The sequence below is a fragment of the Podarcis filfolensis genome, assembly GCF_964270895.1.
Source record: "Podarcis filfolensis genome assembly, chromosome: 3".
NCBI classification, from domain to species: Eukaryota; Metazoa; Chordata; class Lepidosauria; order Squamata; family Lacertidae; genus Podarcis; species Podarcis filfolensis.
In genome coordinates this window covers 104464823-104489573 of record NC_139606.1, presented here as the reverse complement: position 1 = coordinate 104489573, position 24751 = coordinate 104464823, and the positions used below count along the sequence as shown (strand labels likewise).

General features: G+C 42.4%; 2 protein-coding genes across 4 annotated transcripts in view; one reads left to right on the top strand and one right to left on the bottom strand.

The window, feature by feature from the left end:
* The window catches only part of ZC3H6 (zinc finger CCCH-type containing 6), a 24316-nt gene extending 13011 nt beyond the window's left edge, over positions 1 to 11305 (top strand). Inside the window, exons 6-12 of the mRNA XM_083604904.1 lie at positions 582 to 698; positions 1688 to 1799; positions 3122 to 3231; positions 4626 to 4879; positions 5665 to 6134; positions 7005 to 7247; positions 8961 to 11305. Coding sequence (XP_083461030.1) covers positions 582 to 698; positions 1688 to 1799; positions 3122 to 3231; positions 4626 to 4879; positions 5665 to 6134; positions 7005 to 7247; positions 8961 to 10438 — 2784 coding nt within the window. The 3' untranslated portion in view covers positions 10439 to 11305. The remainder of the gene's footprint in view (positions 1 to 581; positions 699 to 1687; positions 1800 to 3121; positions 3232 to 4625; positions 4880 to 5664; positions 6135 to 7004; positions 7248 to 8960) is intronic.
* LOC310758466 (uncharacterized protein) lies at positions 10940 to 24751 on the bottom strand. 3 transcript variants are annotated; one of them, XM_083604832.1, is made up of 8 exons: positions 24508 to 24751; positions 21947 to 22162; positions 20265 to 20448; positions 15649 to 18927; positions 14264 to 14455; positions 13384 to 13556; positions 12612 to 12729; positions 10940 to 12026 (listed from the first exon to the last, which is right to left on the bottom strand). In XM_083604832.1, exons 2-8 carry the CDS (start codon positions 22150 to 22152, stop codon positions 11832 to 11834), a joined length of 4347 nt encoding a protein of 1448 aa, XP_083460958.1. In that variant the 5' UTR covers positions 22153 to 22162; positions 24508 to 24751; the 3' UTR covers positions 10940 to 11831. The 3 variants fall into 3 exon arrangements, with proteins under 3 accessions (XP_083460958.1, XP_083460957.1, XP_083460959.1); XM_083604831.1 differs by lacking the exon at positions 24508 to 24751 and adding an exon at positions 24064 to 24501; XM_083604833.1 differs by lacking the exon at positions 24508 to 24751 and having other exon boundaries at positions 13384 to 13523; positions 21947 to 22380.

Here is a 24751-nt window from a genome sequence, read left to right as displayed (position 1 = left end):
GCGAGGAATCCTATTCGGAATAAGGGAATTTCCCTTTAAAAAAGGGAAACGTTGACAGCTATGCTGTGCATCATGTAGCTTCAGTATTGCAGCCTAAGGACACATGCACTGTGAATGAACTTCTGGTACTACGCTGGAGGAAGGCGTAGTAACAATTTCGCAGTTTGGTAAATAATGTGACTAACATAAATATTAGTAGTTGGCAGGTAGCAACATTGGCAAAATTAAAATGATACAGAGAACTAGGTCTAGTGAAGTCAGTCAGTAATAGTAAAATGTGTACAGCTTGGGGAATAAGTGAAAGAATTGTCAGTCCCATCACCTTCCATCACCACCACTAAAGACAAAGAATGACATATTCTTCACAGCTTTGTTTCCTCATAAGCAAAATGTCTGTGCCCAACTCTATGCCTAGCATTTACTATAACTAGAATGTCAGTGACCATACCTGTTTGTTTGGCCCTGTACTTTTTGAGAAGCTTGACTAAATCATTTTAGTGTATCATTTAAGTACTGTAACTTTGGATCTTCAGTGACACTTTAGGTAACGATGCATTAAAACAGGATGCTTGTTTTTACAGGAAATAAAGCCTGTTAAGAAATGGCCAACTATGAGTCAGGCATTCATAAATCAGCATACTGTGGAACACAAAGGAAAACAAATCTGTAAATATTTCCTAGAGGCACGATGCATTAAGGTGAATATACAATTGTACTCTTTCTAGAAAGGGTAGGGGGAATGTGTGGGTTTTATTCCAGTTTGCTCAACACATTTATCAGCCCCCACCCCAACTGTTAAGCATTTTTAAAGTACTAAAAATATATTTAAATTTAAAATATGTGTGTATTTTGTTCAGTCATTTTATTTTTTGTGCAGGCTTTTATATTTAATGTTGAAAGTGTGTAATATTTAAATGGCAGCCATGATCTCCTTTTATTGAAATAGAAAAGCTTGATTGTACAGTATATAGTATATCTTCCAGTGAGCGATGTAAATTATTGCACAGAGTTGCATCACTGTGAACAGAGCAGCTTAAACATTTCTACCAGTCAGTCGTATGAGAAAATTCAGAAACTATCAATGCATTCTGGCAGGCAAGTGTGATAGGGCTTTTCCAGTGGTGTCACTTGTTTTTAGAAATGACCTCCCCAAAAACTGCATTCAGCTGCCTCCTTAATTTCTTTCAAAGAAGCCCTAAATATTTTTCTTTTCCAATCAGCTTTTGGTTAATTGTGGGTGGCTAGCATGCTGTGCTGGGAGTGAGAGGTCTAGCCATGCTATTTTCATCTGCTGCTTGTTTTTGTTTGTTTTTTAATTTAAGATCAATATTGTATTGATCTTAATTTTTTAGGTAGCTGTGTTGTTTTATTATTTTGCTTTGGTTTTCTACTGTAAGCCGCTTTGGGAAAAGTCTATGGTCCTGAAAAGTATTATAGAAATGAGTGAAATAAATACAATTCTGAACAACTGCCATCTGTTTAGTGTCAGTGCAGGTATGGTTTCATGTTCTGCTTTTTTAATGATTGGTTTGCCTTACAAACAACTTCCTCCAACACCACTGGGGGGGGGGGGGGAGGAAAAGCAGTGAACTATGTTTGATCAAACTTTCTCATACTATCATTGAAAATTCAACTTGAAATACAATAATTCCACATTTGGAGCTAATAACCTCTTTTATGTACACAGGGAGACCAGTGTAAATTTGATCATGATGCAGAAATAGAGAAGAAAAAGGAAATCTGCAAGTTTTATATACAGGGTTATTGTTCCAAAGGAGAGAACTGCATTTACATGCATAATATCCTTTTACAAATAATATCCTAAAGATATTTTGTTTAATAGTGTGTGTGTGTCTACGTATACATATAAATATGACCTCAAATATATAATGTAAATGATATTTTCAAAGTGATAAATGATGGGAGTTCATAGTCTTTGATATGTCACAGTAAGCGTTATACTTAAGCGTTATACACAGTAAGTGTTTATACTTTGTTGTTAAAACATCAAAATTGCAGTGCTTACAATTAAAGAGCAGGATTCCAAAATTTTGACTCTGCTTACAAGTTATACGTATTATTTGTGATGCCCACTAATTTTTCCCTTTCCTTACTCCTGTGCTATGTTCAAAAGCCACACAGGATGGGAGAGAAACTATTTCTCCTTTCCTCTCTGGAGGGGTGCAGGATCTAGGGAGAAAGGAGAGATCATAGAATCATAGAGTTGGAAGAGACTACAAGGGCCATTGAGTCCAACCCCCTGCCAAGCAGGAAACACCATCAGAGCACTCCTGACATATGGTTGTCAAGCCTCTGCTTAAAGACCTCCAAAGAAGGAGACTCCACCACACTCCTTGGCAGCAAATTCCACTGTTGAACAGCTCTTACTGTCAGGAAGTTCTTCCTAATGTTTAGGTGGAATCTTCTTTCTTGTAGTTTGGATCCATTGCTCCGTGTCCGCTTCTCTGGAGCAGCAGAAAACAACCTTTCTCCCTCCTCTATGTGACATCCTTTTATATCTTTGAACATGGCTATCATATCACCCCTTAACCTCCTCTTCTCCAGGCTAAACATGCCCAGCTCCCTTAGCCGTTCCTCATAAGGCATCGTTTCCAGGCCTTTGACCATTTTGGTTGATTTGTCTTCTACAAGTTGGACGTTTGCAGAAAGCTTCAGCAGCAACCTGCTGCCACTTCCACCACCTCCTACAAAAGCCTAATAGAAAGGGAAAGAGGCTACTCCATTTTTCCTCAACAAAATGGGCAAGAAAGGAGAGGGTCAGTTCTCTCTTCCTGTTGGGTTTTTGCTGGAAACAGCAATGAGGTACTGCCAGAGCTGTTTGCAAAAGCCTAACTTCATGAGAGAAGCTACATCTCTTTACCCCCATGGAGGACTGGAGAGAAAAGGTTTCCACAACAGGAATTTTGCCAAATAGGAAAGAGGTGTTTTCTGCTGGTAAGCAGGTGAGTAAATTTATAGAAGGCAGAAAATCTGAATCCAAAACATTAGCTGAGCATGATCCATCCTGTTCCATTAACAGTCATGAGGCGTTCCCTTTAGGGAGCCCAATAAGCCCACTCTCAAAGTGTTATACTTGTTAGAATCCTTAATACAGGCTCACATGAGTTCCCTTGCAAGTTCTATCATACAGGAGCTAAGTGCTACCACGGTGACAAGTGCAAGTTTTCTCATGATCCACTAACTAAAGAGTCGAAAGAACTCCTTGATAAGGTGAGTAATACTCCTTTGTATCAACAGAATACACCACATCATACTTTAATATGAAACTGATATTTCAAAAAAGCTGTTTTTCAAAACTAAGAAAAGTCTGTGGTGACCCAGTTTCAAATTGATTTTCCAAGGAGTCCAGTCATGTTTATCGATATTTCAGTTGCACATGATGTACAGTGTCAGCTGTCAACGTAGTATATTTTCATGTAGAAAAAGCTATTCTAGGCTTCATAGATTTTACCAGCATCTCATGATGAAGACAAACATCATATAAAAAGGGAGCTTACAGCAAGATCCTTAGCTGAAGGGTGAACCTGGCGCCCCTCAGCTTTGCAAGGCTTGCACATCACAAATGTGCATGCCATTAAACGAAATGCCATCTTAGCATTTGATCTTGCCCCTCCTTTGTTTCACCATCAGTTTATTTTTTATAGCACTGCTTACGCATTTATGCATTACCCATATGTTTCCACCCTCTGCTTAAAATGGGGAGGGAGGGGATAAATGGCAAAGCTCCAGAAATTTTGGGAGAGGTTTCTTGTTCACTTCATGGGTAGCAGCTAGTTAGCAAAGTGGACAATCAGTTTCTGGCAGGACTGGACTTTTCCCCCTTAGTGGTAGAACCCAAAGAGGAAAAGCATGTTTGGTCGGAGCATTTTTATGTTAGCCCCACTGAAGTAAAAATGTTACATCTGATTTAAGCTTTCTGTTTTCTTTTAACCCATTATCACCTTTTCCCTTTAGTTTTCCTCTTCAGGTATTATTCTTTGAATCTCCTAACTGCTCATACTGGTGCAGTGTAGTCTTTCAGAAACTGGAAGGTGCACATCACTGCACGCTATCCATGAAATCATAGGATCCAAGGGTTCTGGGATGGGCTTGTTGTCTATTGACAGTGTTAGAAAAGATTCTCCCCAAAGTCAACATTTAATTTCTTAGTCATGGTCTAATTGAAACTAGCTGAAATAGTTGTTGCTATTGAGGGAGAAACCACCATCCAGTTCAGTTCAGATCAGCGTACCAAAGAGTTGAACATTCATAGCAGTGAGCAGATGTGAAGCCAAAAGTTTGGATGGTGGACTGTACTCTGATTGATCTAAATGTTAGAACATAATGTTCTGAAAACTTGGTTAGGTCTTTATAGGTGGCTTTTTTTAGGAGCTGCACTTCAAAATGGTGTTTGAGAGATTAATTGGGGTATAGTATGTGAGTTATTTTAATCTTGTTTGAATTCCATGGATGCTTTGACTTTTCTATTTCAAAGATTTGTAACCTACCCTGATCCTTCAGGATCAGATCAGAAAGAATCCCAGTTAGGGGGTTGTATAGCAGCATCCAGAATATTATGCAACAGAAACTTTTATAACTCCGGTTGTAATTTGTGTGTGTTTCAGGTACTGAATACTGAAGAGGAGCCACAAAATGATGATGAAAAAGAAGTGGAGGAACTTCGGAAACGAGGCATAGTTCCTCTTCCTAAGCCTCCTCCAGGAGTTGGGCTTTTGCCAACCCCACCAGAGCCGTATTCATTTACTGAGGAAGATGCAGAAAACTTTCAGGATCCCTCTGGTGAATTCAAGAAAATCCCATCTCTCTTTGAGATAGTTGTGAAGCCTACTGTGGATTTAGCCCACAAGATTGGGAAAACGTAGGTATTAGAAGTATAAAAGTTGTGCATGGTTTTAATGAGGCAATAAGGAAGTTCAGGAAAATGATGGCATTATAGTAATCTTACAAGACTGCTTAAAAAGAGAAAGAGAGAATTACAAGCACAATGACCCTAGAATATAACAGTGGTGGCAGGCATAGTTTGCCACTTTCAGCTGAAGTGGCAAGTGGTTTCACACATACCAGTAGAAGGCTGCATTAAGTTTTTTAGGAGAAAGGAGCTAAAACTGTATTTATAACCTTGCTTAGATCTAGTATGTCTGATTGAAATAACACCTTAGTGAAAAATTCGTGTAATTGTTGCCTACCTATTTTGATCTAAAATTTGGCCTATATTTAAAAACTAATTGCATATTGTTGACATCCTTTTCAGAAAAATGAAAACTACTGCTTGTCCAGTCAATCTCATTTAAAATATATGTATTAAGGAATGTCTCAAATCTCGCATGTTTGTATTTCATATGTTTACCTTTTATAAGAAGAGCTCCTTATAAGGAGAACAGTTGCTTTTCATCTTTTTATTAGGCACTCAAGTATTTGAAGACTTCAGTCATGCTCCTTGTAATAATCCAAAGTTCACCTGTTTATGGTCTGGTGAAAAAAACCAAACAGAATGGTAGTGTTCCCTTCTAAGAGAAAGCAAACTAATTTTGACAAAATAGAGCATGTAGCCATTTTCAGACTCTTGACCACTATGTTCCTCATAACTTGCTTATAGTTTATGCTTATATAAAAGTGGTATTGACCTAACTTTCTGTCTTGCAGTCCACCAGCATTCTATAACAGCACATCACCGCCAGGACCAGAGTTTGAAGGAAATGATCCACATATGTATAATACAGAATCGAGCCCAGGACATAATGGACCAGCAGGGCTCCCAGGTTCTCCTGGGCATCCTTGCATAGGTCTAGGAGGGCCGCAGAGTCCGCCTTTGCAGCCAGTTCCTCCGGGTTACCTAGGACCACAGGGTCAAGCCGGTGGACCAATGCATGGACAGCAGGGTGGGCCGCCTTTGACGCCACCTGGTTCATCATATGGCTGTGCAGTTGCTCAAGAACATATGGCAAACATGCCCAGAGACAATCATTGCCTACCTGGTCCACCATATCAGCAAATCCCTGGTGAACGGCTGCCAAATACTTGTTACGAGTCCCTTCAGAATCCAGCCAATTTCTATGATAATTACTATTCACATCAGGCTGTACATAACTTTCAGACAACCAATAACACTGGTGGTAAGTTTTAATGTATAAATCTTATGTCCTTAGTTAGAACTAAACAATTGTGTCTCATAAGAATTGGAGCTGTATTATAACTCAAAATCACCTAGTCTTGGGCCCTTCTCATTCAAGATTTATAAAAGTCTTCCCAAAATACTCATTATGGGAGGTGCATGTGTGTGTAGGGGGGGAGAACACAGACTTTTGAAAGTGCAGTATGCTTCTGTATACTCTGCACACACTCCTAAGTGCTTGAGGTGCCTTCTAGCAGCAGCATCTAAAACATAAGCATTCTGGCCATACCTAGAGGGACATGTGGTGGCTTGGATGCTACTTCATAGGGAAAGGCCAGTGGAATGGTGCTGCTTGGGTGCTGCTACTTGAAGACATGCTGAGCACCACTGACCAGCCCTCTTTTCCTCCCACTTTGGGCTTTCCTGCTCTAGAGCAGATAAGAGCAGTTTGGGATAGAGGTTGATGATGTGGCCACACAGCTCCCAAGGGACACCCCTGCCCCTGACTTCCTCCCAGCTTTGGAACTAGGGAGGTGGCAAGAACACCACACAGCTAGCAGTCCCTGCCCACCTTGCAGCTTAAGCATTGGGAGGAAGGCTTGGTAACTCCATGCTTGCTAGAGGGCATTTGCACACTCGGCTGCGTTGAGGATGGTGAGAGGAACTGATGAAGCCCGTTTGCATGTGAGAAAGTAAACCTATCCACTGGCCCCTAGAATTAAGCCTCTTATATGTACAACCCCACCCCTTCATGTGCCACCTTGATGGCTTTTATAGAGATCTCATCAAATAGTACTTAACATTTCTTTGTAATTTCTGTTTAACTTATGTTGAGGATAAATACTAATTGTTTGTAATACTGTCAATGTAGATGGTGCGTGGCAAGGAGAATTTGCAGATCAACAGGCTCACCACATGTCTTCAGATTCACATAACAGTGGCAATGAGTACGAGTCAGACTGTGCTACAGCAGCAGGCCACAGTTCAGCTATTAATGTACCAGATTTTCTTCCTGCAATGCAGAAAGCCCTTTTTGTAAGGCTTAGTCAAAAACAACAAGACGATGGAGAGCAAATGAGCAATCAGTGTCAGAGATCACTGAGTAGAGAAGAAGGTATTGTCACATTCTGCACTTTTAAAATAACATGTTGTAACATAGTTGTGTGCATTTGCTGTTTCCAAATGTTAGTGAAGAGTTTAGTTTACTTCTACTGGTGTTTATTTTCCTTGCAACTTTTACTAAAGTTGCTTTCACACATTGAAGAATCCAGTTTGATCCAAGGAAGGGGTACTGGGGCTGATTCCATTATGGAGATGAGTTAGTTTATCCACCCGCCTGCAAAACTCACAGTAACAGAGTTGCTTCTTCCTCTTCATAATAATAATAATTTTATTATTTATACCCTACCCATCTGGCTGCCTTTCACCAGCCATTCTGGGCTGCTTACAACATATTGTAGGCCCTCTGCAGAAGGAGGTGCCTGTATTCTGCAAAACCTATAACTGCTAAATGAAATTCTTGTTCCAGTTTCAGCAGCCAAGAAGAAAATTGATTATGTAAATAGTTGGTATAAAAGGAAAAGGTACATATTGACAGAAATGGCAGAAGTTCATGAGAACAAAGAAATGAAAGTGCATTCAATCCTTAGCAGAGCTAGTGTTTTGCTCTGTAAAATGGAACTGAGAGTGATACGGAGAGGTGAATTATAAGTTCAGTCGTACAGACATTTCTTCTTGAACCTGCTATAGAAGGAGGCAGTGGTTTCCCTCTCCCAGTAACATGTCTGAGCTAGATTATTCTGTCCCAGTATCCAGACTTTATTCTCATCCAAGCAGTGTAGCACTGAGTTAAACTTAGATCTGAAAGGTGAGTGACTAGAGTTAGATTATTGAAATGTGTTATATGTAGGGTTGCCTCTGAAGATGTTTCAGAAACTTCAGCTAATGCAGAATTTGGTGGCCAGATTCCTCACTGGGGCAAGAGGGTTTGAGCATATTCAAAGTGCTGGCTTTGATAAAGCATTAAGTGAGAAGCTTAGCTCAAATCAGTGGATCATGAGACTGTTAATCTCAGGTTCAAGCCTCATGTTGGGCAAAAGATTCCTGCATTGCAAGGGTTGGTTGACCCTCATGCTACTTTACAACTTCATAATTCTATGATTCTATGGACTGGCTCAGGACCACAATACCTCAAGGACAGCCTCTCCCTACATGAACCGAACCAGACCCTTCAATCATCATCTGAGGTTCTTCTTTGTGTGCCGCCTCCATGAGAGGTCCAGAGGATGGCAACATGAGAATGGGCCTTTTCTGCATTGGCTTTTCTGCAGTTTATGGAATGCTTTCCCCAGAGAGGCTTGCCTGGTGCCCTCATTGCATATCTTTAGGTACCAGGCAAAAATGTTTCTCTTTAAACAGACTTTTGACTAATTAACATTCTATATCCCTTTAAAGGTGTTTGTGGGAGGAAAGTTATTGCTTTGCTTTTGTTCTTGTTTTTATTATGTATTTTGTGTTCTCATTTTGCATTTTTATGTTGTGAACCTATGCTCTTCAGATGAAGGGCAATATACATATTTAATAAACAAAATAAATATCGCTGACATAAGCTAGGAGATGGCAACAGACTATGGTTAAATAATTTCCCCCACTCACTTCCTGCTATATTTGTCATCCTAATAGGAAATTAGAATTCCTTTCTTTTACATAATCTGGTTTTATTAAAAGAATTCCCAATACTATTTGGGAAATTCTGTTTTGTTTATCTTAGGATAGAAAATATATACTATGGCTACTGAAATTTGTATGGTGTCTTGTCTTTTTCTAGATGATAACGTAAACTGGTACTCCAGTAGTGAAGAGGAAGAAGGAAGCAGTGTTAAATCAATATTAAAGACCTTAAAGAAACAAAGTGAGACATTAAGGAAACAGCAGCAGCAGGCAGCAGACCAACAGCTTCGTGTTATGCCTACTGACCCAAGACTTGCTAAAGAGCGAGGTCAAGGAAGCCAAGCTGTTGATCCCAGGCTAAGATCAGCTTCAAGATCAAATGCTAGAAAACCACCAGAGCCAGGAACCTTGGACCCAAGACTTGCACGAGATCCTAGAATTTTAAAGAGCAGCGAAAGCAGTCATGCTAGTTCATCTGCTAGTGGAGCAAACCCTGGTGTCAAGACTGTGCAAAAAGGATTAGAGGAGGAAGAAGAGGATGGAGAACGGGAGCTGAGAGAGAGAGCTTTCTTAATACCATTGGAACCTCTGCCTGGAGTAACACTACGGGATCCAAGATCTCAGCTTAGGCAATTCAGCCATATTAAAATGGACATTGTTCTGAGCAAACCCAACTTTGCTAAGCATATTGTATGGGCTCCTGAAGACTTACTCCCAGTACCTTTGCCGAAACCAGACCCAGTATCTTCAATCAACTTACCCCTTCCTCCGCTTATAGCTGACCAACGATTTAATCAATTACGGAATATCAAAAGTGATCCCATCCCAACTACAATACCATCTGACCCAAGATTAGCAGCAAAAGCAAAAAATAGTACACATTTAGCAAACAGAAGTGTCTCTTTGGACCACTCTACAGATTCTCATCCTGGTAGCACAAGCAAATTGGGAGACCCTCGCTTGCAGAAAACAATTGATCCCAGGCTCCACAGACCATCCAGTACAGACTCTCACCATGCAGTAGTGAAGGACTTTTTGCCTCCAAAGACTGACCCCAGGTTAGCCAAATCCAGCACTGGTACATCACAGTCCTCAGAAGCTGCAGCCTTTCATTCTGATTCGGATGCGTTACCCCCATATGCACCTAAGCTATCATCTGCCACTGCTAAACTGGGCACCCCTAGCTCATTATTAAGTGGCATTAGCTTGTATGATCCAAGAAATCACACTCCATCAGACCCCTCTCCAGTTAATTCAGGGGAGAATGGAGAGAACCTGAAGAAGGGTATTTTGAAAAATGCTGGCCAAAATGAAGCTACGCTCTCAGAAGAACAGTTGCCTCAAAAAACATCCCTGCACATAGAAAAATGCCTGGAAACATCTGGAGAAGCCATTCCAGATAAAGTGGGCAGTAAATCTCAGGCTAAACACTCCAGTGCTGCTCCAGCAGTACACAACCTTCCCATCCAGGCTTTGTCTGGATTAATCAGACCACAGTACAGTGATCAGAGGCCTGTAAGGCAGCCTGGGCAAATCAGTCAAACGTCAGAGAGTGATCCAAATGGGGAATCCGATGACAAATCACTGAAAGATGTTTTCAAGACTTTTGACCCAACGGCTTCACCTTTTTGTTAGCTGTGTGTTTATGAAGACTTTTTACCATTGTGAATAATGCAGGTTTCTGCAGTTTTGTAACTGATTTACCTCTATGCTTTATTTATTTTTAAATTATAACCAGAAACACATTTGGGCTGCTATTTTCAGAACCACATGCCGTAACACAGTATGCTATAGTGTTTGCCAAGTTGGTATTTTCTATATAATTTTCACATTTCAGGGAGACTAATCATTGATCTGTTTTTTAAAAATAAAAATAGGTATATCATGTTAGATCTGAAATAAGCACTTTCATTGTAAATAATCATTAAGGATTCAATTTGAAGACTTGTATATGTGTAATGTGTCTTTTCAAAATCAACATTTAGAGAATGTTTGCCACTTTTGTAAGATTGTATAGGTTCAAGCAATATAATGTACATTACTGTGAGAGACACTATTTAAAATGACAATTATCTGATCTATCAAGTCCAACTTGCTAAGTAAAATTCAAAAAGAATTGATCTTTTCTGAGCGTTGACACAGCATCATTTTTTATTCATGAATTGATACTCATAGCCTAAAAGATACTGTATTACATTATTGAGGAACTGAAGCATTTTTAAAGTATTTTATTCTATGCTGTATATAGAAGAAATTGCAAAGGACACAGCTAAAACATTTCTAAGTAGAAAATTCATAAGTTGTATGTGTAAAAAATGTATTTACTTTTTTCATGTATACATTATTCTCATTTAGTGCTGGCACATTGTGGTGTTCATGTATTCAATGTATTTTTGTATTCAACTGCTTAATTTGTATTGCTTTTTTGTATTGATATGTAATGACAGTAACATATACTCATGTGTCTGACATTTTTAACAAATTAAAAAAGAGTGAAAATCTCTTGACTTTTCATGGACTGCTAAAAGGCTGGGAAATCTGCATTGTAGATTTTATCTACTTTCTCCCCCTTCCCTCCTAAGGTGTATATACTTGTTGGACAGCCTGGTCATTTCCTCCTACCCACAATAACCCTGTGTGGTACATTAGCCTGAGATATAGTGAGAGTCATGGCCAAGCAGGGGTTTGAACCCATGTCTCCCAACTTTGGTATTCTTTCTACTACCTGACATGGGGGGGGTGAATGGTAGTGAAGTTGAAGCCATCTGAAACAAAGATAGGCATATTGAAAGACAAGGGCAGAGTTGCAACTTTGAGGATAGGCAACAGCTAAGCATGTAAATAATTGTGACCATAGCGGCGAGTACATTTGTGCATTGAACTTGGGCACTACGTCCACAGCAACTATAATGGGCAGACTAAATTATTCTGAGTGTGATGTCTCTTTCCACAAGTTGGAGCATAACCAATGTCAGTAACCTGCTTCTGGCCAGAAACAGCAAAGCATTTAGATTTAGAGCAGTTCTGCCTAAGGAGCTGATAGTTCTTGGGTCATGGATGTGAATGTGGGTTCGGTCCACGATCCCTTTTTGCGAAGTCCCAGTTCATCTCTGTCTGAATTTAAAACTTCCTTGGCCCTGTGCCACCACAGACTTTTCCTCCACCTGCTGCAAAATGCAGCTACATTGGCTTCTTCTGAATTAGGGGCCGGTTGACGCAAACCCTGCAGAAAAGCGAAGCAAGGAAAGAGTAATGCTGTTTGAAAGTGAAACTAATACATTCAGGAAACGGGCTTTAGAATTAAGCAGATGCAGGCAAAACAATTCACAATCTCAGGGTGGTTGACAAAAGAGATGAGTGAGAAAATGCTCACTTTCCTGAGTATGTCAAATCCCAAGATCAAAACACTTAGTTCAATGTGATGTGAAAAGCCAAGGCAAACCTTGAGTTCACACACTCTTCACTACTCTCTCATCTGGCACAGCTGTGAGGGGTGCAGAAGCTTCCACTTTTGCTTAACCAAAAGCTTGTGGCATTGCCACAACTGACAAAATGTGGTTAATTTGAACTGGTGGCTAAAGCCAACTTGAAACCATGGGTTCATCTAAACCAGTTTAAAATGACTGGCCCAAGGGTGAATGTAGTCCATGTGAACCAAAAAGGTCTAGACTCTAGCCACTCCTGCCTTGAAGCAACAAATTGCAGTGAGGTAAAATGAGGGAAGAGTTTCACTTCCCTCTCCCACATAGTCTTTTTAATGTAAGGACCCCCAAACCCCTGCTTTGTAGGTAAATAAAAGGTTACTTACTTTGACGCAAGCCACTTCTGCAGCCTTTAACATCTGAAGAGCCACCTGGATTAGATTCTGTGCATTTCTCACAAGGTGCTCGGCAGATGACCTGCTTTTACCTGTTGATGCATTTACCCTTGGAAGTACAGAGAGAAAGCATTATGCAGTGCACCTAAGGTGTGACATGGGACTTCTGTGGCTGGAGGAAGAGGTGTTGAGCCCTACTCATGCATTGCTTTCCTGTTCTAAACCCTCTAGGGATGTTTTTGGGGTGTTCTATTGATTACTCTTTTATTTATGTAATACTGTATTGTTGTAATTCTACCCTGATAAGGCTAGTTCATATCATCCATTGCCAACCATCCCAGTAAACATAAGGATCAAGGGTGATAAAAAAACCAAACTTTTAAATCGACTAAAGAAAGATTATTCACCTTTCCTGGGTACCAGTGCTGAAAAGCCAGCACTGAAGTGCTCAACCAATCCTGTACACAAGAACAAACTCACAGTAAGTGTGTTCACTGCTGCAACTCCCTCCCTCATCCACTAGAAGGGGGCTTGGAACCTTTTGCCCTCCAGTCCAGACCATCATCTTCCCAGCTCCCCGCGGGGCAGGCAACTAAGGAGATCTGGAGGCTATGAACATCTGGAGGGCCACAGGTTCCTCAGCCCTACACAGAGACATAAGCAATAAATCTCTCCCCTAGCAATAAATTGTGCCAAGGATAAAATGCAAAGCATGTTATCCTATGGGAAGAATCAGAGAGCATGTTCTGAAAGAGCCAGTTACCTGGAAACGATGCTAAGCTGATAGCTAATGGTCTTGGTTTGCTCCATGGCATACAGCAGTTCGGTCGCACATCTTTCGTCTAGGCAGTTCTTTGCAATGATGCCGGCAAACTTTACCAGGGCTTCCCCTCCAGAAATGATCTGTGCGGCGCAGGAAATGAGTTGTTCCTTGGTCTAAATGGGAAGCAGTTCCAAAAGAAAACCCCACAACACAAAATCAGTTCTGATACCCACTGATACATTCACACTCTACTCTTTATCCAAATAACTCAGAACAGGCAGACAGTGTCTATAACCTGCAGTTGAGGAATAATATCATTATAAAAAGCTCCCCGCATCTGGAAACGGGAGTGGGGAACCCTTGGTCCTCCGGATGTTGCTGAACTACAACTCCCATTGGCTCTAGCAAGCATGGTCAATGTCTAGGGCTGGTGGGAGTTGTAGTTCAACAACATCTGGATGCTCCAAACCTCCCCACACCACATCTGGAAAGGCAGCAGGTTAAGGAGAAAGGCTAGGTTGGAGTATTCTTCCTAATAGAATAGTTTTCTATGTGGAGGGGAATGTGGACTATTTAAACATTTCAGCTGAGGTTAAGGAGAGTGTTGTCCAGAGTGACAAGGCAGAGCGACCAGGTACAGGCATCTGAAAGGCATAACCAGCCAAAAGACAGCAAAGGAAAGCAAAACAAAAGGCACAGATGAGCTCCCTGCAAGCCAGCTTGGCATATTTATTGAATAGGTGAAGTTTCTCCGGGAGTTTGCACAGCAGAATAACAAAGGCAGCACTGTAGAGAAATGAGAAAGGAACAATATGGTGGCCTTCTGAGCTTTTGCCCTGGTCTTCTTTCCCGAAAGAAAAAAACATTAATGGGGAAGTACCGCGATTGGCCCCTTCCTTTTTAGAAACTTGGCCATGTAGGACATCTGAGTTGTCATCTGCTGCGTGACTTGTGCAATTGGACAGCCGTCGTGCCCCGACTTCTCAGAGTCTCCCGGCGAGGTAGCAGGGCTGGCTCTCAAGCTGCATTCAGAGTGACTGGGCTCGAAACCACTTTGCGAATCTTCCTGGGGCTGATGGAGAAAGCAAAAGAGGAAATCCAGCCTAGAGAATATACGGCGTGTGCTCTTGATAAAATGCAAAGAATGAAATCCAGGTACTCAATAAATAAAACGCATTTCTATATAATATACAGGACAATCTTATAGCTAGATAGTCAAGCATATAGAGTGGTACCTCAGGTTACAGACGCTTCAGGTTACAGACTGCTAACCCAGAAATAGTACCTCGGGTTAAGAACTTTGCTTCAGGATGAGAACAGAAATTGCACAGCGGCGGCAGCAGGAGGCCCCATTAGCTAAAGTGGTGTCTCAGGTTAAGAACAGTTTCAGGTTAAGAACAGACCTCCGGAACGAATTAAGTTCTTAACCTGAGGTACCACTGTATAAACATTGGTATTACCAAAGGGAGTATGTAGCCACACGTCAATGAGATACAAGGTATGAATATAATTCACTGCACAAAAAAACTGTATTCTGAGGGTAACGATTCTGTGTTTTGACAGTCTTCTTCAGTGACATACAAGTAAAGAGGGGCCTCTGCTTGAATATGGGCCCAGAAGGCATAGTCATATTTGTGATTTGCTGCAATGAGGTTCTTTTGTGGGTTGGAAAAAAAAAGACCTGTTGCTCTTCAGACCCCAGCAGCAAGTTTATTCTTCTGCTATTGGGAGAAATAGCAGTGTGGGGGTATTTTTTACCAAGCAAATGCTTGGCCAGTTCTGCATGTTTGTCTCCCTATGCCAGCCCCCCCCCCCCAACCTGGTGCCTCTAGATGTTTTGTATGTTAATCCATCAGCCTCAGCCAGCATGGCCAGCCAGGCAGCAATCTGGAGTTGGGGAAGGGTGCATTATCCCAAGGAGGGGAACATGCGGCCTGTGGATGTAGTTGGTTTCACAAAACACGCATGTCACAGAAGAGAAGCACGATAGGCTGAAGGACTAGTAAATTGCTGAGGGAAAGGTAGAGATGGCTTCTGAGCCCCCAAACACAAAACCCATATTTGTTTGCTCCAAAACCCACTTCCCATAAGGGAAACTGGTGAGGCTAAAAGAATGGATTTTTCAGAAAAGATCTTGCAATAAGTTGAAGCAGCTCTACTCCTCTCACCGTATCCTGATGTAACTGGTGAGAAAACAGTGGTATCGCTGGCAAAGCACATCCTCAATAACTGCTAAAGAGCTATCGGAGATATGAACCATCTTACCGTTTTGGTAACGTCCCTAGCAAGCAACAGGCCTTGCCCAGTCTTAGTGGCTTTGTGCTTTGGTGTCCCAGGACTCTGGTCCTTTGCACTACCCAGTTCTTTCTGTAAGGGGGTTTGCAGCTGACAGACAGATTGGCTGGAAGGCATGTGCCCCTCCTTGTTTTGCAAGCACCTCCTCACATGCTCCACAACTGCTTCACCTGCACCCTTTACGGACTGAAGCTGTTTCACAAGATAAGCCGCTGTAGCAGACCACTCGTATAAAACACTGTCTCCGAGAAGATGCTCCTTGTCTAGCTGGCTTTGGAGTTCCCCAGCTCTCCTGATCACTTCATCAGTGAGGAGCAGAAGGCAGTCTGCCGTGGAGAGTAAGTTCCCTCTCAGTTCCTCAGAAGAAAGGCTCTCCAGAGCATCACCGATGGTCTTTTTGACCATCTGGATATTTGCCCGGAGCTCATCCGCATGTTTCTCAAAGGCCTCCTTGTCACGTGGCACAGGCTGGGTTCGGCTGATGATGCTTCGGATGCTACTCAAGTATTCTCCATTGATCACACTCATCTGAAGCAGAAGGACTTTGGCTGTTATGGCAAGTTCCCTTTGGAGAAGCTCAAAACGAACTAACAAATTGGGGGCAGGCAGCGGGGAGGCAGTCAGAACATCGGCAACTCCAAGCAGGGAGTATGTCAGTATTTTCATCTGCTCCTTTAGTGCTGTAACCTCATGCTTAGCGCTGTGTTCAGCACACGACAGAAGCGACAGCCTGCTTGCTTCCTGTATTCGAAGGGAACTTTCTGATACTGCTGCCAGGCTGCTCTGCAAGCAAAGCGGGTGCTTTGTTTTGGCTCGCAACTCGGTTAAGGACAATACGTCTCTTCCTATAAACTGGTCTACAGAGTTTAGGAATGCTTGGATGGTGACAGACCACAAGAGGCAATGGGCATCCATTGTCTCCAGCTCAGCTTTGTTGCTGGAGCGGGGCTGATTAACAGCCAGTGCCTTTTCAAGCAAGAGTTTTGTCCTGGCTTGCACACAAATTAGTTTAGCTTGAACTCGCAGAAAAGTTTCGTGAAGTCTGGGAAGCTCAGGGAGCCCCTCGTCGTGTTCTATACGAGTGGCTTTGCCAGCCAGCTGAACAACAGCTTGTAAAATCTCCATGATCTCGCCTAACACTTTAGCATTGTCAGAAAATTCGGGAGAGGATCGAACGCAAATTAACTGCCTAGCCAGGCTGTACCAAGAACTTGCAACCACGGTCAGACCTTGCTTAACTGCATCGATTCTCTCCGAGAGCAAAACTGCTGTTTGCTGAAGTGTCTCTGTGCAAGGAATAGAGTTTGAGTCTACCTCTTTGGCTGAGCTAATAAGACAAGGGATTAATGTCACTATTTCTCTGTATTGCAACAGTTCCTCTGACACAGGCAGCTTAGAAACCTGCAAGGCCTCTTTAGCAGCATCAACCCAGCAACTGGAAAGCTCCAATAAGTCAGAGCAAGCACTGTTCAGACTTGTGACATTGTGTGTCTTTGTAGCTGCTAGGATCTCGCTGATCAGAGTGTGCATATCCATCTTTCCACTTGCACCTTCAGAAAATAAATCACTGCCACTAGGATTTGGGGGGGAAGAAATGTAGACAGGGATAGACCTGCCTGAGAGCTCTTCCAGTAATTCTGAATTGTTTGAACTACTTTGCTTCGTGGTGCTTTGTGTGTCAAGCTCTATAAGGTCCTGGGGAGTGAAACAATCTGGAACATCTTTGAAAAGAATGCCGCTTCGAACACCCACCCGAAGTGGGCTGAGAATATCTGGCTGATTGCATTCATCCAGTCCCAGTCTGACATTGCAAGCAGCTTCCATCAAATCTTTTGCCCTCTTTGAATATTCATCTTTGGCTTGCAGACTAGCCATTCTTGCCAGACACTGATCTGCAGCAACCTTCACCTGCGGTATGGCATTTTCCAGTTGCTTAATTAGAACCAGCAGTCCATTCCGGAAAATGGGATCTCTGGCTCTGTCCAGATGTCTGCTAATAAACTCAACAACTTGCACAGCTCTTTTGGAAAGACTGGATGCGTGCTGAGAAAACTCTCCAGACTGCTGCTCCTCTAAGGCCTTTTCACTCCCTGCCTTGTGCTCTACCATGTCCTGCAGACATAATTCGAGGAATTCACGCAGATCAATTACTTTGTCCAAACACATCAGCAGGCTTTCGGTTGTGCTCAACCACGTCTGACACAGGAAGTGCAATTTTTCGGGTGCAACCTTACGACCTGGAGGGTGGCTCATATCACTGAGGAGGGCAGGCACAGTGGCAAGAAGTCTACTCAGATGGTCTACACAGCCTTCGATGCTTTGAATGGTTTTCCTTTCGGTGCAGGTGACTAGAACAAAATTTGTCGCTTTGAGCATCTGGTTGGAATGGTTGAAGAATTCAGTAGTGAGAGGTTTCAGTTTTCTTAGGAATCCTCCATTTTCAGCAGGAGAACATGGTTGCATGGCAGCTTCCACCAACCTCTTCATGGGTCCTTTGGTCTCCACAAAATTGTCCAGAACCTGATAGAGAACAGCAGTACGTACTGCTTGATCAAGATTTTCCATCTCTGCTCTCATGGCAGAACATTTCTCTTCTATACTACCCCCTCTCTGGTTTTCCACTGGGAAACCCTCCAATGTGCCCTCATTTGTGGCAATCATCTTTCTGAACTTCAGGAGGCGATGGCAGTGCTGGACCAGATTGAGCTTCACAGGTCCTCTTGACGAGTCAGCTAACAGCATGCAGTAGAATACTAATGATTCTACAAGGAAGCTTATCTCACCCTCGTTAGACTGAGGTCTGGACAGTAGGCTCAAAACATTGTGCAAGTGGTGAGGGAAGAGCCCGGTTCTTTCATGTAGTTTCTTTGTTCCCACCTTGTTCCTCAGCTGGGAGATCAATTCCTTCACCGTGCTTCTTGCCAAGCCAAAAATATAGCTTTTCGAGACTTCCACTTGCTCATCACCAGGATGCTTTAAGCTGCTGAGTTTTGCTGTGTACAGCATCGGAATGCAGTTTTTAAGGAGCTGTAGGGTTTGAGCCAAGTGCTTCCGACAAGATTCTTTCAGATCCCAAAGAAGTCTTTCTGTCAGTTTGGTCAGCAGCAACAAAGCCTCCGAAAAGCTGCGGAAAGTGACCAGCATTGCGGATACGTCTTCAGCAGGTTCCAGTACAAGGAGGCAGTTGAAAAGCCAGTGGCCAGCTTGAATTATCTTCCTAACCAGGGCATCATCTTCTGCTTGGAGGACCTAGTAAATTAATTAAGAACGTATGTATTATTATTTTTTAATTGCATTGGAACAATCATTTTGGGTGAGGGAGATTAAGCACCACCTGCATTTTGAGAATGTTGATGTGTAAATACTAGTTATAATGTTAAAAGCACAGGTATATTAGCAGCTCTCCTGTGCTGTCATCTCATTTTATGAAGCTCAGGATTAAAATAAAAATAAAAATAAATTTCAAAAGGTCAGCATAGTTGCAATAATCTATTTGGCAACTCTTATAGTGTCATTATAGTGTCATGCTTTTCAATTATGGTGCTGGAGGAGACTCTTGAGAGTCCCGTGGACTGCAAGAAGATCCAACCTATCCATTCTGAAGGAAATCAGCCCTGAGTGCTCACTGGAAGGATAGATCGTGAAGCTGAGGCTCCAATACTTTGGCCACCTCATGAGAAGAGAAGACTCCCTGGAAAAGACCCTGATGTTGGGAAAGATGGAGGGCACAAGGAGAAGGGGATGACAGCCACTCTATGTTTTTATATACGTTGGAAGCTGCCTAATCAAACATTTAAAAGCTTCCCTATGCAGTGGTACCTCGGGTTCAGTACTTAATTCATTCCGGAGGTCCGTTCTTAACCTGAAACTGTTCTTAACCTGAAGCACCACTTTAGCTAATGGGGCCTCCCGCTGCCGCTGCGCCGCCGGAGCACGATTTCTGTTCTCATCCTGAAGCAAAGTTCTTAACCCGAGGTACTATTTCTGGGTTACTGGAGTCTGTAACCTGAATTGTCTGTAACCTGAAGCGTATGAAACCTGAGGTACCACTTTACAGGGCTGCCTTCAGATGTCTTCTAAAGGTTGTATAGTGACTTATCTCCTTGGCTCAGGGGTTGGAAAACTCCATACCCTCCAACATTTCTCTGATGAAAATAGGGACGTCCTAAGGAAAAGTGAGACATTCTGGGATCAAATCAGATTCTGGGAAACAGAGACTGTCCCTGGAAAACAGGGACACTTGGAGGGTCTGCTGCAGGCTCTAGTAATATAAATACAAATTCACAGTGCGATGAAGTCTGGGCATGTATGTAAACACTACAAGCTTTGTTCCTCCCTGATGAGCAGCATAGTCCACCAGTTATGATGCCCTGCGCCCAGCAGGGACCAGCCTCTCTTGGGATACTGCAAGGCCTACCCCCAGCTCCCCACTGACTCAGGAAGAAGGCCTAGAGAGGCGTATAACGCCATATAGGAGAGGTTGCATCCAGCAGTTTGTAGCAATTAACTGGTGAAGAAAACATCACTGAAACACTGGTGAGTGAGCCCGTTTGTGTTTAAACACACTGGAAATACGTTTGTCGTACTTTTATGGTTTCCACGAGGATCCTTTTTGCAGATGCAGCCAGTTCCTCTAGGCAGTTCTTGGCATCAGGTTGAATGAGAAGCTTCTGAGCAACCAGGAGGATGTTTTCCCCAGAGATCAGGAGAGATTCCGCTGCGGGTGCCATTTCCCGCTTTAGCACCTCATCATCGGATTCTTCAGCCAGCCTAGAATCAGGCAAAAGATAACAATAGTAATAACAACAACAAAACAACAACAACAAATATTATTATTATTTCTTTTTTTGTTTTTGTTTTTTTATATTAGATTTTTATTGATTTTACAACATATATTAAGACACAATACAACTAACAATTAACGACACATAAACAAACAAACATATAAACACATATAATTTCTTAACCTCTCTTTCTTGAACCTTGTTTCAACGACTTCCCCATACCTCCCTTTTCTGCATCCCTGTTTTAAACTTTTCCAGCAACCCCTAATTTCAATACTTTATTATTATTATTTCTACCCCACCCTCCCCAGCCAAAACCGGGCTCAGAGCGGCTAACATCAAATAAATAAAATCAGGCAATCAATTAAAATACATCCTAAAATCAAATCAGAATCAAAGTGAGATGGCAACCCGCAGATTAAGGCTGGGGACCTTAAATGCTCACCAGCCTAACTGTTTGTACTGATCATATATGAACCTGTGAGAAAAGTGGGGGGGCACTTTCATACAAGTTCTTATAAGGAGAGAGGGGGAGTCAGACTGGACCCCGACCAAAGGCCTGGCGGAACAGCTCCGTCTTGCAGGCCCTGCGGAAAGATCTCAGATCCCGCAGGGCCCTGGTCTCTTGTGGCAGAGCATTCCACCAGGTCAGGGCCACGGCCAAAAAGGCCTTGGCTCTGGTGGAGGCCAGTCTAACCTCCTTGAGGCCCGGGACCTCCAAGATGTTATTTGTTATGTACTGAAGTTCTCACCCTGGGCCAGCAGGGGGATACTGTAGATAGTTTTCACTCAGGTTCACATATGCAAATATGGGATTGAAAGTGACGTTCAGTGATTGGTTACAGAAAGTTGTTACAGTTGCGTTGTACTGGAGCTCTATATAAGCAGGCTGGCTGAACCCTTCAGTTCAGTTCTGTTCTGGCCTGTGAATTAACAAGAGCTGTTTGAAGAATCGCTGTGTCGTCTGATATGTTCACACACAACTTAACATTATTATTTGCGGACGGTAAGGTGTTCCATGGGACATACCAGGAGAGGCGGTCCCATAGGTACGAGGGTCCTAGGCTGTACTGGACTCAGCTCAATAACTCTTTTTCTAGAAAAATAGCACTGGAGGGCCCCCTCCTGAGCCAGCATTGCTTCCTCTGATGGCTTAGCAACAGTGATGGATTAGGTGTCTTTAGCAGTGCCTGATGAGTGCTGAATCATGAGAGCTACCTCCACAATTTGCATGCTAACTTTCTTCAGAAATGGCCAATTGACTTTTTTTGTTTTGTTTTTAATGAACGTTAAGAGACTGGAGCCACTGCTGGCCTTGGGCCTCTCAAAATCCTATTCTTTCTACCCATCTGTCGATGGCCCTGCAGGACAACTTGGCAAGCCCAGTCCCTGACTTAATACATGGGGGAATTTGGCTGGCTAGTTGGTTGGTTTGAGCCCAAATTTCAAATTGAACTATTTTACTTTAAAAAAATAAATATTACCTCCTTGCAGTAGAGGAAAGCTGTCCAGTAGCTTTGGCTAATTCCTCCGCTGCCTCCTGTAAACCAGCAAAACCTTCACGATTCACTTCTCCCCATTGTACTGCTATAATTAAGTGGTAAAGTTCAGCAACCATGGGTGAAATTATTCTCTCGGTGGATTTGGTGTAAACAACAGCAGTGATGTCATACAGAGAAAAAGGTTCCATTGCTTCGGCTCTGGAAATAGGAAAACCACTGTTACCTAAGTCAGTTCTACAATGTAAACAAAGGGGTGTTAATACAGTGGTACCTCAGGTTAAGAACTTAATTCGTTCTGGAGGTCCGTTCTTAACCTGAAACTGTTCTTAACCTGAGGTACCACTTTAGCTAATGGGGCCTCCCGCTGCCGCTGCGCTGCCACCGCACAATTTCTGTTCTCATCCTGAAGCAAAGTTCTTAACCCAAGTTAATATTTCTGGGTTAGCGGAGTCTGTAACCTGACGCATCTGTAACCTGAAGCATCTGGATCATGACGCGTCTGTAACCTGAAGCGTCTGTAACCTGAAGCGTCTGTAACCCGAGGTACCACTGTATAGTTACTAAAGTGCTCGCCCCATTCCCCAAATACAGTGGTACCTCAGGTTACATATGCTTCAGGTTACATATGCTTCAGGTTGCAGACTCCGCTAACCCAGAAATAGTGCTTCAGGTTAAGAACTTTGCTTCAGGATAAGAACAGAAATCGTGCTCCAGAGGCACGGCAGCAGCAGGAGGCCCCATTAGCTAAAGTGGTGCTTCAGGTTAAGAAAAATTTCAGGTTAAGAACGGACCTCCGGAACGAATTAAGTACTTAACCCGAGGTACCACTGTAAATTTGAAATTCCAGAGGTGGGCATTTGTACTTCCTGTTTCCGTGTCATGAAAGAGCACTGAGGACTTACTACATCTTTGTAACCACAGGTTATTTACCAATATAGAAACAGATCACATTGGTTAGCAGGCAGAAGAACTACTAATTCTGCTTCAGATCCCCAAGGACCAACTGCATTGCAGGAATATCTCAACTGTAGCTGAAACACTCAGCTGAAAACACTCCCAACTCTCTGTTCTGATGCTATGCATATTTCTGCCAGACTCTGATGGGTAACACAATGCTGATGTTACTCCTGTTTTAATAAACTTACCATATCAACATTACCTTTTAGCAGTACCTAACAATAACTAACTGCAATATTTAGTGAGGATTCATGAATTTAAAAAATATAATTGTAGAGATATTTTCCAGTGTGGTGTAGTGGTAGACTCGTAATCTGGTGAACCGGGTTCGCTTCCCCGCTCCTCCACATGCAGCTGCTGGGTGACCTTGGGCCAGTCACACTTCTCTGAAGTCTCTCAGTCTCACTCACCTCACAGAGTGTTTGTTGTGGGGGAGGAAGGGAAAGGAGATTGTTAGCCACTTTGAGACTCCTTCGGGTAGTGATAAAGCGGGATATCAAATCCAAACTCTTCTTCTTCTATTAATTTATGCCAATCAACACATTAGAAGATTAACAGATTTAGAGTGAATCAGCAATTCTGACTTGTTAACTGCATGTGTTAATTGGCTTACCAATGCGTAATATCTGTGTTATCAACAGCTCTTTTTGTGAATGGTGACTGTTAATAACTTAACAACCACCAGCTGTGCTTTTCTACATTTCATTTCCTCCTTACCTGGCTGTTTACATTTCCTACCCATTCTTAACCATGTGTGTCTGGCTGTGTATGTGATTTGTGATACACCCACACCCACACCCCACTCAGAGTGACATAGATCTGAAGAAAAGTGCTGTGGTTCACACAAACGCCACAATAAATTTGTTAGTCTTTAAAATGCCACAATACTATCTGGGAATTTTTGCTGAGACGTACTGACAGAGCTATCCCGCCAGAAGTTGTTAATCTGCCATATGCATGTTTACATCGAAATATTAAAAGCTCTGATAGGCTCAGAAAAAACTATGCACATACAATGAAATCTATTTTCAGAGTGGAAGGTAAAAACATGTGCAATCCCTCTTTTTTATGAGACTCATTCAAACACACCCCGCACACCGCTAGAATGGACACCCATACATGAAGGAAGAGTGATAACTTACATATGTTGCTGCAAAGGGGACTTCTATTGGTTTCCAAATGCACACTTCTCATTAATGGACTAGAAATGGCAGCTTTCATAAATAATTTATCTTGGCTTGTTTACAAGTAATCGGAGCCATCGGCAGATGCGATGCCTGTCATGGCAACAGGCAGTCAGCTGATAGGGAACCTGACATCATTGTCAATGGGTCTGGCTGGCAAATCATGGTGAACCTGTTAAGAACTAAAACACGGCAAACCTCCCACAGCTACCAGACCTCACACCTGATGTCTTAGGAGATCTGACCCATAAGGAGTTGAGGTACAGGAAAAATTTGAATTCTTATATGACAATGGTAGAATGACACAGAGAGGTGGAGCATGTCTACACCGATGTACAGAGGTGAGGCAGAATTTTAGTTTGGTTCACACTTAAAGGCAAACCTACTTAATTCTCACTTTACCCGAAGCATTGCACAAACTGAAACACAGACAGCTTTCAAAATTTGCACTTCTACAAAAATTTCACGGCAGTTCTGCAGCCAAGGAATGTGCACAAACATTCAAATGCCAGGGTGAAGTGTTTCAGGAAAAGGCATGTTGGTGAAAACTGCATACGAAAATGAAAACCAATTTGCAAAAATGTGTTTACACCAAAAAATTGCATGCAAGAATGTTTCTATTAGGATAAATTCTCACTGAAATGCT

Excerpts from the sequence above, each read along its gene's own strand:
- LOC310758466 (XM_083604832.1), bottom strand. The coding sequence starts at position 22,152 with ATGGAACCTTTTTCTCTGTATGACATCACTGCTGTTGTTTACACCAAA. Across the intron at positions 20,449-21,946 it reads CTTTCCTCTACTGCAAGGAG|GCTGGCTGAAGAATCCGATG; the intron begins GTAATATTTATT and ends GCCTGATTCTAG. Across the intron at positions 14,456-15,648 it reads CTAGGGACGTTACCAAAACG|CCCCAGGAAGATTCGCAAAG; the intron begins GTAAGATGGTTC and ends TTTCTCCATCAG.